The sequence below is a fragment of the Stomoxys calcitrans genome, chromosome 5 (genome assembly GCF_963082655.1).
Source record: "Stomoxys calcitrans chromosome 5, idStoCalc2.1, whole genome shotgun sequence".
NCBI lineage: Eukaryota > Metazoa > Arthropoda > Insecta > Diptera > Muscidae > Stomoxys > Stomoxys calcitrans.
Window position 1 is genome coordinate 111,835,754 of NC_081556.1, and position 16,242 is coordinate 111,851,995.

Below are 16,242 nucleotides of genomic sequence, written 5' to 3' on the forward strand. Positions count from 1 at the left end.
CCGAACACTGATTTTGGTAATAAAATTCAATGATTTGCAAGCGTTGCTCGTTAGTAAGTCTATTCATGATGAAATGTCAAAGCATACTGAGCATCTTTCTCTTTGACACCATGTCTGAAATCCCACGTGATCTGTCAAATACTAATGCATGAAAATCCTAACCTCAAAAAAATCACCCTTTATTTGAGATTAGAAAATAATCCTCAGGAAAATTGGAATAGATTTTCAACTGAAATTAGGCAGAAATTTCCAAATTTAGAGTACCTTTCCCCAACAGCATTATCGGGAGCAGCATAGCGGGTCGGGCTCAGCTAGTACTATATATATATTCAAAAATACCACTTTTGTGTCTTCTTTTTGTTATGTGTTGACGCTGTGAGTAAATGATCAAAGAAGTTCCTTTATTTAATGTTTATGAAAAGGATTTTTTTTTTAAATTTTAGTAAATTACAATGAAATGTCTCTCTGGTACTAGATGTGTGTTATGCCATTAACCTAAAATAGCTTGTTGTTCATCCAAAGGAATATATGGTCTTCTCTAGTATTTTCACCTCAGCCTTTGCCCCATAATCATATTTAAGGTGTAGTAGCCTTGGCGACTGCCACATCAGCAGCGGATGGGGAATTTGAATATCTACCCGATTCAACACCACTGACTGCAAAATAAAATGAATTTTCGATGAGAACTGGCAACGGAACACAAAAAACTTTCATTTCAACTCACAGGTATATACGGGACGATAGCCCGCTTCATCGGCTACATAACGAACACCAATCTGTAGACCCTCGGGAGTAATGAAGGCAAATGAACCTTCAATTTTCTGACCTTCTTCTTCATTTCCAACTTTAACATTGGTGCCATGGGCATCAACATGAATGCCATTTTCGCTATCGAATTCGTAGGCAAAGTTACCATCGATGGCAGGTTCCAACTTTTGTTCAATGATGCGAGAATCTTTGCCCGCAATATCCGATTTGTATTGCTTCAGCAAATTGTCCTGATAATAACGTTGATTGTAGTAATCACGATTCTTGCCATAACGGCCATCGTAATACTGATTTGGACGATATTGACCACGATATTCTTTGTCCTTTTCCTCATCAGCAGCTAGAATGCATGGAGTGCATATGGAGACAAGCACCATAAAGGAGACAAGGAATTTCTGCAAAGAAAATAAATTTAAAATGTTTTTTTTTTTCTTCCTAGTAGATGATTACCATTGTTATTTGAGTAGAATTGATGGTGTATGGCACTGAAGTACAACTTTATGAAACTATAATTTTTCTCATAACGCATGCTCAATTTATAGTTGGTAGTTGGATGTACCAAAAATATTTTTAGAAGTCATCTATGACCATTTTAAATGAACATTGTCATAATTGTCTTGCATTGCTGTATGGACTCAAAATTGACTTCCTATCTAATTGAGTTTAGTTTTTGCAATTAACTTAACTGCTCTTTATTTCCGTTGGTACATAGCCAAAAGTTTTTAATTTATGCAATTGATTGCGTAAGTTCGTTGTTGAGAGTACATTATGTGTGATGCAAGCGTATATGTCGCAAAAGTAGGATTGAACTTTAAGACATAAATGCAGAAAATTAGCGAAATAAATCGCTATATCCTAGACCGTAATTTTTGTGATTGGGAAGGCGGGAATGGTCTATGATCGACTTCTAGACACCTCAGGCAGTATAGTGGCAGCAAATCCACCTTATCGTAGAAAAGGCAAAGTGACAACATCAAAGCAAAGGGAGCCAAGGCCTTGGTCTGTCGCTATTGTGGTATCACAAGGACCTCAAATTTTCTAAATGAGTCTGTAAAGGACTGCTACCCTTACCTAACCTAGTGGCAAACGCAAGGCAGAGGATCTATGCTTACGACCATCACCCACTCGCAAGAAGCTCATCTAATGGAGGACCAATGATTGAGGTCATCCAGATAAACCTCCACCGGAGCAAGACAGCTCTGATGGAGAAAATCAGCTCTGATGGAGAAAATCAGCAAGGACAAGATTCGTGTTGCCTTAATTCAGGAACAATGAACGAGCCGGAACAAACCATATCAAAAATGGTTCTGCACTGAACCATATCAAAAATCAGACCAGAGACAAGGGAGGACATGTTGAGACTTTTGATAAAATCGCATTTTCAACAGGATACGACTGGACTTACGGAGACACCGGAATCTTGGAATAATAAGGTTGATTGAAGGCTTATCATAACGGAATTAATGGTCAAGGAAGCCTTGAAGAGCTTCAAACCATTTAAGTCACCCGGACCTGATGGAATATTTCCGGCATTACTACAGAAGAAGGCGGACTTTCTGGCGCCAATATTTTCTGGCCAATATTTTCTCAGCGTGCGTAGGACTTGCATATACTCCAAAAGCCTGGCAGGAGGCAAGGGTGGTATTTATACCCAAGCCCGGCAAGGCAAGTTATGCGACACCAAAGGACTACGGACCTATAAGCCTTACATCCCTTCTACACAAAACCATGGAACATATTGTAGAAACCATGATAAAGAGTAGGACATCCAGCAAACTGCTCACGTGAAAAGGCATGCCTATGTCAAGAGAAGATCAGTGAAGAAAAAAGAAGAATCCTTCGATGCCAAAACGTACACTCTGGCGGTATGCATTGACATCGAGGGGGCTTTTAACTATGTGCGGAGCGACACACTGATCCAATCCTTAAACCAGTATCGGGTGGACCCGGTCCATAGAGACTGGATAAGCCATATGCTAAGGAACAGGCGGATAAATTGTATGTCTTATGACATATTGGGTTGCCCAAAAGGTAATTGCCGATTTTTTAAAAGAAAGTAAATGCATTTTAAAAAAAAACTTAAAATGAACTTTAATCAAATATACTTTTTTTACACTTTTTTTCTAAAGCAAGCTAAAAGTAACAGCTGATAAATGACAGAAGAAAGAATGCAATTACAGAGTCACAAGCTGTAAAAAAATTTGTCAACGCCGACTATATGAAAAATCCGCAATTACTTTTTGGGCAACTCAATAAATATAAGAGAGAAAGTGGCACAAGCCACACCACAGGGGGGCATTTTATCGCCACTCCTAGGGGTGACCACCATATATGACCTATTACGGATGCTGACTGAGGAGGGATTTGAATCCGTGTGCTACGCAGACGATGTTATAATACTTCTGAGGGGTAAGGATCCGAACGAGCTATGCAGATGGGCTGAAAGGTTGTTGCATATGGCATATATGACTCAGAGGTCTTAATGTTAACCCAGAGAAGACTGAAATCTGCCTGTTCACGAAGAAGACGAAGGTGGGCCAAGTTAATGCACCACGTTTCCTCACAAAGACGATTTCGATATCTGACAAGGTGAAATACTTAAGTGTAATCTTGGACAGGAAACTGAATTGGAAGTGTCACATTCAGGAGCGTACTGAGAAGGCTCACAGATGTTGGGTACTATGTAGATGGGCCGTAGGCTCGAAATGGGTCCTGAATCCGAGAATCGTCCACTGGCTCTACAGGAGCGTGATAAGACCAATACTTATTTGCGCCTCAGTAGTTTTGTGGAATGCTATGGAGAAAAAGTGCAACATAAGGCCCATACAACAGGTTCAGAGAACATGTTGTCTTGGCATATGCGGAGCGATGAGGACCACACCCACTAGAGCACTGAATACTATTCTAGATATCCGACCCATTGACATACAGATTAAGTGTGAGGCAGCCACTGCAGCTATGAGACTTAAGGCGATGGGAGAATGGATTGAGGATGGGAGCAGCTCATACCATCGCGGTATAATCTAGGCGACGATAGGAAACCTAGAAGGAAGGGAAGAGATTTCCGATCGGATACATGAGATGAACCTTGAGGTCGAGTGCGGTGCACTCCTGCCAGTGGTACAGTCTTGGATTGACTGAACCCTAGTATTGCCAACTGAAAGATCATGCTACACGAATGGATCAAAGCCAGAGGACAGAGTGGGTCTGGGGGTTTACATTGAGAACCCAGGGACTGAGATCTGTTTTAGACTGCCTGACCATAATCCGTTCCTGCAGACGGAGATCCGGAAGATAACAGAATAAATGACGTGGTGTGATGCTAAGGATGGCAAAATCCGCATAGTTTTGGTGCCGGGTCATAATGGATTAAGGGGAAAGGAAAGGACAGATGATTTGGCATTGAAGGCCAGAGAACTGCCGTCAATAAATTTGGTTAACACGAAGCCTTTCGGGTCGACACAGTCCGATTTAAGTTCGTAAGCGACAAACTCATGTAACACTATGGAACAGCGAAACGGTCGGTAGGACGGCGAAAATCCTATGGGGGGATCCAGATCGTGGTCAGTATTGCTATTGGTATCATGACAGGACACATAGGACTACGAGGTCTCCTATGCAAAATTTGGCGATAGCATGTAAAGGTCTTGTAGGGATGAGATGATGATGAAGATCGGAGCATTTGCTATGTCATTGCCCGGCTTTCGCGGCTAACAGACACCGGTACTTAGGTGGGGACACCATGCCAGACATGACCCAATTTATGGGAGTGGTATGGAAAACAATTAAGGAATTTGTAAATAGCACGGAAATCCGAATTTAAAATTTTCCCTTTCTAAGGCGATTGCTGGCTTAGGTGTGTATCCATAGCGGCATGAAAACACCACCACACCGAAGCTGTATAGCTAAGCACATATAATGGCTGGTTATATGGTTTTTTTCTGGCTTATGGAAATGTTATTGTTGTTATATGTTGACTTGGAAAGAGTACCTTTTAACAACAAATTTTTACTTTGATCGGTGAGATTTAAAATAAATTATTGCAGAAAAATTAACAAATTTCGTCGTCGTTTTTTCGACAAAAGTTGTTGTTTTTCAATTCTATTTTTATCTGTGTATGGTGTTATTATTAAAGCTTAAGTTATTATTAAAGCTTAGCATGCGGCACACAGAGCATATTTGCAGTTAATAGCGACGGGCCATGTGATGGAGAGGTATAAAGCGCATTAAAGGAGAGAAACGTTTTTTCCGATTAAAGAAGTTATAAATGGAAGGACGCGAGTGCGACCGTATCCAGATGTTCAGGAGTCAAAAAAAGTCTGAAAAATCCACCAAAGAATTAAACATAGCTTGGAGACGAGGTAATTGTATAGATAGTATGCTTAGGATATGGAATGAATAATTTCTCAAGGTGCTGATATCCGATAGTGGCTTTGATAATTAAGCCAAAATCAGCGGATGGTGGCACAGATTGTAAATCGTCTTGTTAGAATGAGGTCTACATAGCTATAAACCAGTTGAAGAGCAACGAGGCAACAGGAACCGATAGTTTATCGGCTAAAATATTTATGGCCGTAGGCGAACGCGTATGCATAAATCCCTGTGCGATATCTGACGAGAAGAATACATGGCTCATTAAACACATTTTTCAAAGAATACGACACAAAAACGGAATCTTGGAACAATAAGGTTGTTCGAAGGCTCATGATTACGGAATTTATAGCTAAGGAGGCCTTGAGGAGCTTCCAAAAATTTTTGTCGCATGGACTTAATGGAATATTTCCGAAGTAGACGGACTACTTGCCGCTACATCTGACTGCTATATTAATAGCGTGCCTAGGATTTGCAAAAATTGCAAATTTGGCCATGAACATCCCATTAAGGAACAGGGGGAAACTTGTCACATATCAATGAGCGCAGTTCGAATTTTCTCCGTGTTTGCTTAATGATAAGGGGCCTCCTTTTGATAGCCGAGTCCGAATGGCGCATAGTGTTGCCTTGGTGGAAAAAAATAAAGCAATAACTGCCAAAATTGAACATTTCAGCAGAGTGAATCTAAAAAAGTCCAATGGGGCCACGGTAATTCTTTTCAGGGTTCTTCAGTGAAGTGCTTTAAATCAAAAGAGCTAAATTTCAGCTTCATGAACTTGCATCAATTGTATATTTTGGATTTAAAAAAAAAATAAGATTTTTTGGTATTCTAGCATATCAAAATATTCTACAGAAATGTTATCCGGAAAATTTTACTATATACTTTACACCTAAACCCGAATCTAAACATAAACGCCGGAAATCGGTGAAATGAAGACCACATTTCAGGAATAAAGTCGTAAGTTACCGTAAACGCCTTCCATAGGCTTAAGAACTCATATCAAGAGATTGTTTGAAGTGGGAGCTATATCAGGTTATAAACCGATTTGGACCATACTTTTAGTAGTTGTTGAGACTCGTAGCAGAAGTCGCAAGCAAAACTCCAAACAAATCGGGTAATAATTGCGACCTCTGGAAGCTCAAGAAGTTAAACTGGGAGATCAGCCTATAAGGGAGCTATATCAGGTTATAGACCGATTTGAACTATACTTTTTTCTATATGACTCTCAAATATACCCCTGTGCAAAACTTAAGAACTGGGGGTTCCTCACACCTAAAAACACCACCCAACCGGGCACGATTATCGCTTTGGGCAATATGAGTGTTAAATAAAAGGTATTTAAAAGTAGTGTACAAATCTGACAAAAAATGTATTCCTTGGTGTCTAAAGGGACTCCCCACCCCGCAAAACCCACCAGCAAAACATATTTACCGACTGCGACAATATGGATATCAAATCAAAGGTATTTAAATGTATAGTAAAAAGCTGATATAAAAATTTATTCCTTAGTGTCTAAGGTGCCTCCCAAGTATTTCAGCGACATCTCACCTCATAAACTCCTCCTGAACCGCACATATATACCAATTATAGCAACATGGGTGGACCCTCTTCTGACTCTATTTCCAAAAACCCCAGATCTCGGAGATGAGTGGGGCGATCTTAGCGAAATTTAATTTGTTTATAATAACTCAAAAACAGAAAATTGGTATCCTTATTTAGGGTAGGATATCTATGGGTGCGCGCCATCTCCAAAACCCGTCAAATGGGAATAAAATGGAGTCCACTTTACCCCCAAAATGATATATTTACTGACCACAGCAATATAGGACTCAAAGGAAAGGAATTTGCACGAAAATGATATTCACATTGGGGCGAAATATCTGAAAGCCCGTACCAGCACCCCAAAATTGGACTTATCTTCTGACCGTGCCAGTATGCGGCTCATGTAAAATAAGAGAGTGAAAGAAGACGCAGCGGAGCTGGCCCTGTCCACCTAGTATTAAGATGTAATGCGATTTGGACCATACTGGGCACAGGTTATGGGGGTCTTTGCAAAACTCAGTGTGCAAAATTTCAGAAAAATCGGGATTTTTATGGGCCTAAGGCATTAAATAGACGGATCAATCTATATAGGGGTAATATTTAGATATAGACCGATTTGGACCTTAGTCCTAAAATCGGGAGATCGGTCTAAATGGAAGCTATAATAAGATATAATGCGATCTATACCAATATCTGATGCAAATATTAGCACCACTCACTGTGCCAAATTTCAGCGAAATCGGTTAATAAATGAGGTTTTAAGGGCTTAAGGCATTAAATGGAACGATAGATCTATATAGGGGTAATATTTAGATATAGACCGATTTCCGACCGATATTCCGCATGAATGTGGGGATTTAACATTGTGTTTAATTTTGAGTGAAATCGTGTAATTAACATGACCGGACATGACTAGATCGTCTTGGATTTTTACGACACCAAGAATATATGTATATTAGGGTGGGTTGATTGGTATGGATGAAAAACAAAAAATTAAAATCTTATAGCAAAAATGTAATCTACATAAAATTTTATGAAACGATGGATCTAAAATCAAACCTCAATCCAAACCTTGATACATGGTTTCTGTTGCGGGCAACCAGGTAATGGACAGACAGGAAGAATTTTTTAGTCGAACCATATAAATGTGTATTTTACCCAAATTGATTCGAGGACCTAAAATTCCAAACTCGATCAATATGAACAGGTAATCGACAATGGGTAGTCATAGTATTTCGTATTTTGTTTATTGGGATCAAAGAGCGTAGCCTTTTCTATAAGAATTTATTTTTGAAGAGACACAGTGAGACAGTGGTTTATAATCCGCATCATCTTTTCAACCTAAGCGTGGACGTTATTGAATGTTAGAAACATTAAAAATTTGAATTTCTTGTGAGCCTGAGACTAAAATAAGCATTTGTAGAACAAATATATGACAAAATAAGTATGTCTCAAACTTGAGATTGTATAAACAATTAATTTTTTTTTTAAATTGAACGAAATAGTTTTAATTTTCTCTAGAAAGCCTTGAATTTGAAACCACATATAATTTCATACAAAACATTAATTAACTATTCATAGAAATTGACAAACGGAAATTAAAAGCATTCAAGTTGAATGCACAAATTAAACTGTTCTGGAAGAAAGACATACTTGGACATATAGGGTAATACAAGACAGTTATGACGACAAAACAAGTGCAAACATTTTGACAATTAAGATAATAAGACTCAGGCAAGTTGACATTATCTAGATGAACAACAATAGCCTGAAAATCTTCAACTATAAATTGTCGATGCAACTTGCAAAAATTTGTAGATTAAACAAACTCCTCTTGCAGTGACATACCAATTCACCCAACATTCAATCCAGCAATGGTAAATAAAAGCATTTTCAAAATTTTAACAACAAAGCTAAATCCTTTGAGGCTTTTCAGAAATTCCTCATTTCCCTCGTGTTCTTTGCTGCTGTCTCCACTTTGTGTGTCCTAGCAGCTGACGAAGAAAAAGACAATAATAAGGAAAAAGAATATCGTGGTCAATATAACCCCAATGCTTACAACGATAATCGTTATTATAAAAATCGTGACTACTACAATCAACGTTATTACCATGACAATTTATTGAAACAATACAAATCAGATATTGCCGGCAAGGATTCGCGCATCATTGAACAGAAATTGGAACCAGCTATCGATGGTAACTTTGCTTACGAATTTGAAAGTGAGAATGGTATTCATGTTGATGCTCATGGAGCCAGTATTAAAATTGGTAATGATGACGAAGGTCAAAAGATTGAAGGATCCTTTGCCTTTATCACTCCCGAGGGACTTCGTGTGGGTGTGCGTTATGTTGCCGATGAAAATGGTTACCGTCCCGTCTACACTTGTGAGTTTGGCTAATAGAAAATTTTAAAGAGTTTTAGTACACTTTAGCCATTACTTTCAGATGATGGTGTTGAGGCTGTAAAGTATTCTAATGCTGCACATGGTGCTGATATCTCTGTGACTAGGAGCAACTAAGTGATCGAAAATTCCTGAGATTGTTGATAGTTGCATGTTTCTTAGAAACTTGATAACAAATAACTTACCCTCTGCCCTATTGCAGTTATTAACATTTAACAAACGTTTCTTAATAAAAATGCATAGAGCTCTTACATAAAGGAGCAAAAGTTATATATTGCTACTTGTATACATTCCGTTATGGGATGTGGTATATAAACATTAACATTGAGTATGTAAAGGGTGATTTATAAGCTACCATCTTTTTTTTGGTAACACTGGTTTAAGCAGCTCACGCACGTCTTATGTTTAGTTTCACTGTCACACATCTTCAGTTTGTTCTATAATAATACCATGAATCGTCTTACAATCGAACAACGCTTGCAAATTATTGAATTTGTGTGCTTTGTTAAAAAAGTTAATCGCGGGCTTCTTCCATTCCATCGACGAAGCTCATTTTTGGCTCAATGGGTACGTAAATAAGCAGAATTGTCAATTTTGGAGCAAAGATCAGTCTGAAGCATTGCAAAAGCTACCAATGCATCCAGAAAAGTCAAAGTTTGATGCGGTTTATGGGCTGGTGGCATCATTGGACCGTACTTCTTTAAAGATGATGCGAAGCGTAACGTAACTGTAAATGGTGGACTTACTGAAAGGCGAGTTCGGTGAACATTTTATTTCACGTTTAGGACCGGTCAATGGGCCGCCTATATCGGCTGAAAATCCGCCACAAGCATTGCAAGATCTACCAATGCATCCAGAAAAAAGTAGTAATTTGGTGCGGTTTAGGGGCTGGTGGCATCATTGGACCGTGCTTCTTTAAAGATGATGCGAATCGTAACGTAACTGTGAATGGTGAACACTACCTTGAGATAATATCCATATTTTTTTTGCCCAAAATGCAAGAGATTGACTTTCATGACATTTTCAGCAAGACGGTGCCACATGCCACACAGCACGCGTAACAATGGACTTACTGAGAGACGAGTTCGGTGAACATTTTATTTCACGTTCGGCACCGGTCAATTAGCCGCCTAGATTGGCTGAAGATCAGCCACAAGCATTGCAAGAGCTACCATTGCACCCAGAAAAAGTTACAGTTTGATGCGGTTTATGGGCTGGTGGCATCATTGGATCGTACTTCTTTAAAGATAATGCGAATCGTAACGTAACTGTGAATGGTGAGCGCTACCGTGAGATGATATCCAACTTTTTTTGCCTAAAATGCAAGAGCTTGACATGCATGACATGTGGTTTCGACAAGACGGTGTCACATGACACACAGCTCGCGTAATAATGGACTTATCAAACCATAAGCCTTACGTCTATTCTGCTCAAAACCATGGAAGGTATTGTGGACACCATGATAAATAGTAGGACATCCAGCGAACTGCTCAAATACAAACAGCATGCCTATGTCAAGGGAAGGTCCATGGAGACTGCACTGCATGAGCTTGTGCATATAATAGAAGAATACTTCGATGCCAAAACGTACACCCTGGAGGCATTCATTGACATCGAGGGGGCTTTAAACAATGTGCGGACCGACAAACTGATCCAATCCTTAGACCTGTATCGGGTGGACCCGGTCCTTAGAGACTGAATAAACCGTATGCTTAGGAACAGATGGATAAATTGTATGTCCCATGCCAGAAATATAAGCAAGAAAGTGGCACAAGGCACGCCACAGGGGGCATTTTATCGCCACTTCTATGGGTGACCACCATAAATGACCTACTACGGATGCTGAATGAGAAGGGATTTGAACCCGTCTGCTACGCAGACGATGTTGTGACACTTCTATGGGATAAGGATTCGAACGAGCTATGCAGAAGGGCCGAAAGAGTCTTGCATATGGCATATGACTGGGCTAGACCCAGAGGTCTCAATGTTAACCCAAAGAAGACTGAAATATACCTGTTCACGAGGACGACGAAGGTGGGCCAATTTAACGCACCACGTTTCCTCAATAAGACGATTTCGATATCTAACAAGGTCAAATACTTAGGTGTGATCTTGGACAGGAAACTGAATTGGAAGTGTCACATTCAAGACCGTACTGAGAAGGCTCACAGATGTTGGATACTCTGTAGGCGGGCTGTAGGCTCAAAATTGGGCCTCAATCCGAAGGTAGTCCACTGGCTCTACAGAAGCGTAATTAGACCCACACAACCAACTACTTACTTATGACACAATAGATTGGTTCACTGATGTGGAGAAAAAGTGCAACATAAGGACCATACAACAGGTTCAGAGAATATGTTGTGTTGGCATAGGCGGAGCTACGAGGACCACTCCTACTAGGGCAATGGAGACCACTCTAGATATCCGACCCATGGACATACAGATTAAGTGTGAGGCAGCCATTGCGTTTAAGAGACTTAAAGCGATGGGAGAATGGATTTAGGATGGGAGCAGCTCATGCCATCGCGGTATAATCAAGGCGACGATAGGAAATCTGGAAGGAAGGGAAGAGGTTTCCTATCGCATACCTAAGATGAACCTTGAAGTCGAGTGCGAGGCACTGCTGCCATCGGCACAGTCTTGGATTGACTGAACCCTAGTATTGCCATCAGGAAGATCATGTTACACGGATGGATCAAAGCTAGAGGACAGAGTGGGCCTGGGGGTCTACATTGAGAACCCAGGGACTGAGATCTGTTTAGACTAATACGGTCCTGCAGGCAGAGATCCGGGGGATCATGGAATGCGTGAAGTGGTGTGATGCTAACGCGACGACGTAGAGTGTAAACATCTTTGCCGACAGTAAAATTGACATAAGGGCAATAACAACCAGGACGGTAATATTGAGAATAATCTTGAATTGTAAGAAGGGGATATACGCCTTTTCTGATAATTGACAATCTGGGTTCCCGGGCCATAACGGAGTAAGGGGGAATGAAAGGGCAGACGATTTGGCGGTGAAGGCCAGTGAGCCTTTCGGGTTGACGCAGTCCTATTTAAGGGTGTGGGTGACAAGGGCGCATGTAACATTGTGGAACAGCGAAAAAGATGGGAGGACGGCGAAAATCCTATGCGATTGCCCAGATCGTGAAAAGACGAGGCTATTATTGAAAGGAAGTATGAAGCAGGTCAGTATAGCTATTGGTATCATAATGGGACACATAGGACTATGAGCTCACTTATGTAAAATCGGTGCGGCAAGTGATAGCATGTGTCGGGCATGCGGGGAAGATGATGAGACGTTGGAGCATTTTCTTTGCCAATGCCCGGCTATTGTAAAACCTAGTGTCACTTTTTCCACGATTACTAAGTTGGATAAGCGGGTGATTGGTACCCACTCTAAATATTCTGCGGAGCGCAATATCTTGAAAGCATTGTTCTTTGTGTTCTTAATGGCTCAGTATCCTGCACCCTCCTCTTCTCCCCATCAACATACGCGTCAAATATGATCTAAATAAATTCATAAAGAGGTCTCCGTCCTTAGACCTTAGCGGACAAGAATCACAATTCATGTCAAGTATATCTTAACTGTAGATGCTGCTTTAAAGATCATTTCGTTTCATGAACAATGTGATTTTGAAAGATATAAAACTACCAGTCCATATTTGAGTTAAATATGCTCAAGCCTAACAATTAATGATCATTAAGTATGAAGTTGGTACATACTTTTAGGTGTTTCAAAAATTTACTTAATTAACCATCGGGTTGCCCAAAAAGTAATTGCGGTTTTTTTAAATGAAATTAAATGCATTTTTAATAAAACTTAGAATGAACTTTAATCAAATATACCTTTTTTACACTTTTTTTCTAAAGCAAGTTAAACGTAGCAGCTGATAACTGACAGAAGAAAGAATGCAATTACAGAGTCACAAGCTGTGAAAAAATTGTCAACGCCGACTTTATGAAAAATCCGCAATTACTTTTTGGGCAACCCAATACAATTAACTTTTTTACTTTACTGGACACTGCTAATGGAAGGAAATCAAATTATGTCAAGAGCCTAATAGAAATCAAATTTAAGGGTTTATATTAGGCCATATACATATTTTGACTCATTGCCGTCCAATTATTAATTAATAGAGAAAAATTTCCACCTTGATTCCTCAACAATGGTAATTTTAGACAGAAAAATTTAGATATGTAGACACCAAAAACACAAAACGTTTGGAATATACTGCAACAAATAATAAAGATTTATTGAGTAAGTACTATTTTTAACGAAACTTTGAAACATTTTCCTTCACTGTTAAACGTTAGTCGTGAGTTTCCCACTTTTTGATGTAAAAGTCACTCCTTTTATGGTAAAACTTGTATTAAATTCGCTTGTGGTAAAAAATATTTCTTTTACTAAAAAATTCCAAACATTGTTTAAGCCAAAAATGTTTTGTTAACTGCTAAAAACGATTTTTTACTTTTAAATACCGTCTGTCTGTCCGAATGTTAATTTGTGTTCAAATTTAGCACAGACTTATGTTTTTATCCTAGAGAAGAAGCCTATTTAAAATGAAAGAAATCGGATCAAATTTCCATATAGCTTCAACATTTATGAAAGAAAAGTGAAATGCAATATCATGCCTATGACGTATATTTGACTTATAAAAAAACAAATTTTTTAGCTAATTAAAACACAGCATTCTCTTTGCTATTTTATTTTCAACGTTTCTTAGTTTGTTTTTAATCTTATTAATATTTGAGTTTTTTGCTGAAATGTGTTTAATAAACATTTACAAAAGTCTTTCTTTGTTTGTGTTCTTGTGTTTTTTTGCGCTATTCATTCACATTAACTCATAACCAATGAAAAGTGATAATGTCACAACACCCGCTGTGCTTAATGAATGGTCAACGTATGAATTTGATGTCTCCATTAACAAAATCAACAGGGTATAATATTAACCAGCCTCTTCCTGTACGAGTATGAAAAAGCAAAATCGGTTTTTTTTTCCCCGAGGCTGAACATTGGATACCCACTACCAAGGAATTTGTCGAATTTTTTCTACATTCAGTGATATAGTGGTCTGTTCCATAGAAATAGTGGAGGTTTGTTCCATCTCGGTGGTGGAGGTTTGTTTCATCCCCGCCATCGAGTTTTGAGCACATTGATAGACGATCAAGTAATGAAAATGTGTGATCTAATGTGGAAATGATTAAGAATAAGCCCTCAGATCGACTTTGTGGCATACGACGTAACAAACATTCAAAAGGAAAGGTGAATTGTGATATTTCTCATGGCACGTGCCTTCGTGCCAATGGGTCAAATCTAGTAAATGAGGTGGCTAAGGTACAATTGTGGTGTTGTTATTGTAGTAGTTTATTGTGTTCTACCTTTCTAGGGAGAAAGTTGCACAGGGCACGCCACACTATTGGTGACCACCATAAATGACCTATTACGGATGCTGACTGAGGAGGGATTTGAACCCATCTGCTACGCAGACGATGTTATAATACTTCTAAGGGGTAAGGATCTGAACGAGCAATGCAGAAGGGCCGAAAAGGTCTTGCATATAGCATATGACTGGGCTAGACCCAGAGGTCTCTATGTTTAGCCAGAGAAGACTGAAATATGCCTGTTCACGAGGAAGACGAAGGTGGGCAAATTTAACGCACCACGTTTCCTCAATAAGACGATTTCGATATCTGACAAGGTCAAATACTTAGGTGTGACCTTGGACGGGAAACTGAATCAGAAGTGTCACATTCAGGAGCGTACTGAGAAGGCTCACAGATGTTGGGCACTACGTAGAAGGGCCGTAGGCTCGAAATCGGGCCTGAATCCTAGAACAGTTCACTGACTCTACAGTAGCGTGATTAGACCAATATTTACTTGCGCCTCAGTAGTTTGGTGCACTGCTTTAGAGAAAAAATGCAACATAACGACCATACAAAGGGTTCATAAAACATATTGTCTTGGCAAGGGCGGAACGATGAGGACCACGCCCACTAGGGCACTGGAGACTATTGACATACAGATTAAGTGTGAGGCAGCCACTGCAGCTATGAGACTTAAGGCGATGGGAGAATGGATTGAAGATAGGAGCAGCTCATACCAGCGCGGTATAATTGAGGCGACGATAGGAAACCTGGAAGGAAGGGCAGAAGTTTCCGATCGGATACTTGATATGGACCTTGAAGTCGAGTGCGAGGCACTGCTGCCAGAGGCACAGTCTTGGATTGACGGAACCCTAGTATTGCCATCTGAAAGATCAGGAAATTAACGCCTTCTCCGAGAATGGCAAAATCCGCATCGTTTCGGTGCCGGGCCATACCAGAGTAAGGGGAAATGAAATGGCAGACGATTTGGCGGTGAAGGCCAGAGAACTGTCGTCAATAAATATAGTTAACCCGAAGCCTTTCGGGTCGACGTAGTGCGAGTTAAGAAAGTGGGCGACGAATAGGCATGCAACATTGTGGAACAGCGAAACGGTCGATAGGACGGCGAAATCCTATGGGGGGATCCAGATCGTGAGAAGACGAGGCTATTAGAGAAAGGAAGCAAAAAGGTGGTCAGTATAGCAATTGGTATCATAACTGGACACATAGGACTACGAGCTCACTTATATAAAATCGGTGCGGCAAGTGATAGCATGTGTAGGGCATGCGGGGAATATGATGAGACGTTGGAGCATTTCCTTTGTCATTGCCCGGCTTTCGCGTCCAACAGATACCGGCACTTAGGTGGAGACACAATACCAGACATGAATCAACTTAGGAGAGTGGTATTGAAAACAATTAAGGATTTTGTAAGCAGCACGGAATTTCTAACTTAAAATATTCTTTTTAGAGGTTACTTTATAGTTTTAGAGCGCACAACAAGCCGATTACTGGCTTAGGTGTATGTCCATAGTGGCATGGGGTGGATTAATATATGCACCCTCTTTTCAACCATAACTTATCTACCTTTCGTCTTCTTGATTCTGTTGAGTATTCAGGTCCAGGTACTCTACGACTAAGATGGAGTGTATCCAGAGGGATCTGGGTCTAAGTCGAGTGGGACTGGTTGGGCAGCTAAACAATTGACGTGTGTCGTGTGGTCCCTGGTCCCAATCGGGACATACATTCTGCATCTCGGCATCAATCCTTGCTCTGTAAGAGTTGAGCC

The 16,242-nt window shown here is 40.0% G+C and overlaps 1 protein-coding gene across 1 annotated transcript; it reads right to left on the reverse strand.

Moving 5' to 3' along the window:
* Positions 1-576: 576 nt before the first annotated feature.
* LOC106086348 (endocuticle structural glycoprotein SgAbd-9-like) lies at positions 577-1,297 on the reverse strand. The gene is made up of 3 exons (XM_013250985.2): positions 1,219-1,297; positions 725-1,108; positions 577-656 (listed from the first exon to the last, which is right to left on the reverse strand). Exons 1-3 carry the CDS (start codon positions 1,295-1,297, stop codon positions 577-579), a joined length of 543 nt encoding a protein of 180 aa, XP_013106439.2.
* Positions 1,298-16,242: the final 14,945 nt, after the last annotated feature.

What these genes read in the sequence shown, in the direction of transcription:
- LOC106086348 (XM_013250985.2), bottom strand. Translation starts at nt 1,297, where the DNA reads ATGCGTTATGAGAAAAATTATAGTTTCATAAAGTTGTACTTCAGTGCC. An exon ending in ATTCTACTCAAATAACAATG is followed by an intron (nt 1,109 to 1,218) that starts GTAATCATCTAC and finishes CATGCATTCTAG; the next exon opens with CTGCTGATGAGGAAAAGGAC. An exon ending in CTATCGTCCCGTATATACCT is followed by an intron (nt 657 to 724) that starts GTGAGTTGAAAT and finishes TTTATTTTGCAG; the next exon opens with TCAGTGGTGTTGAATCGGGT.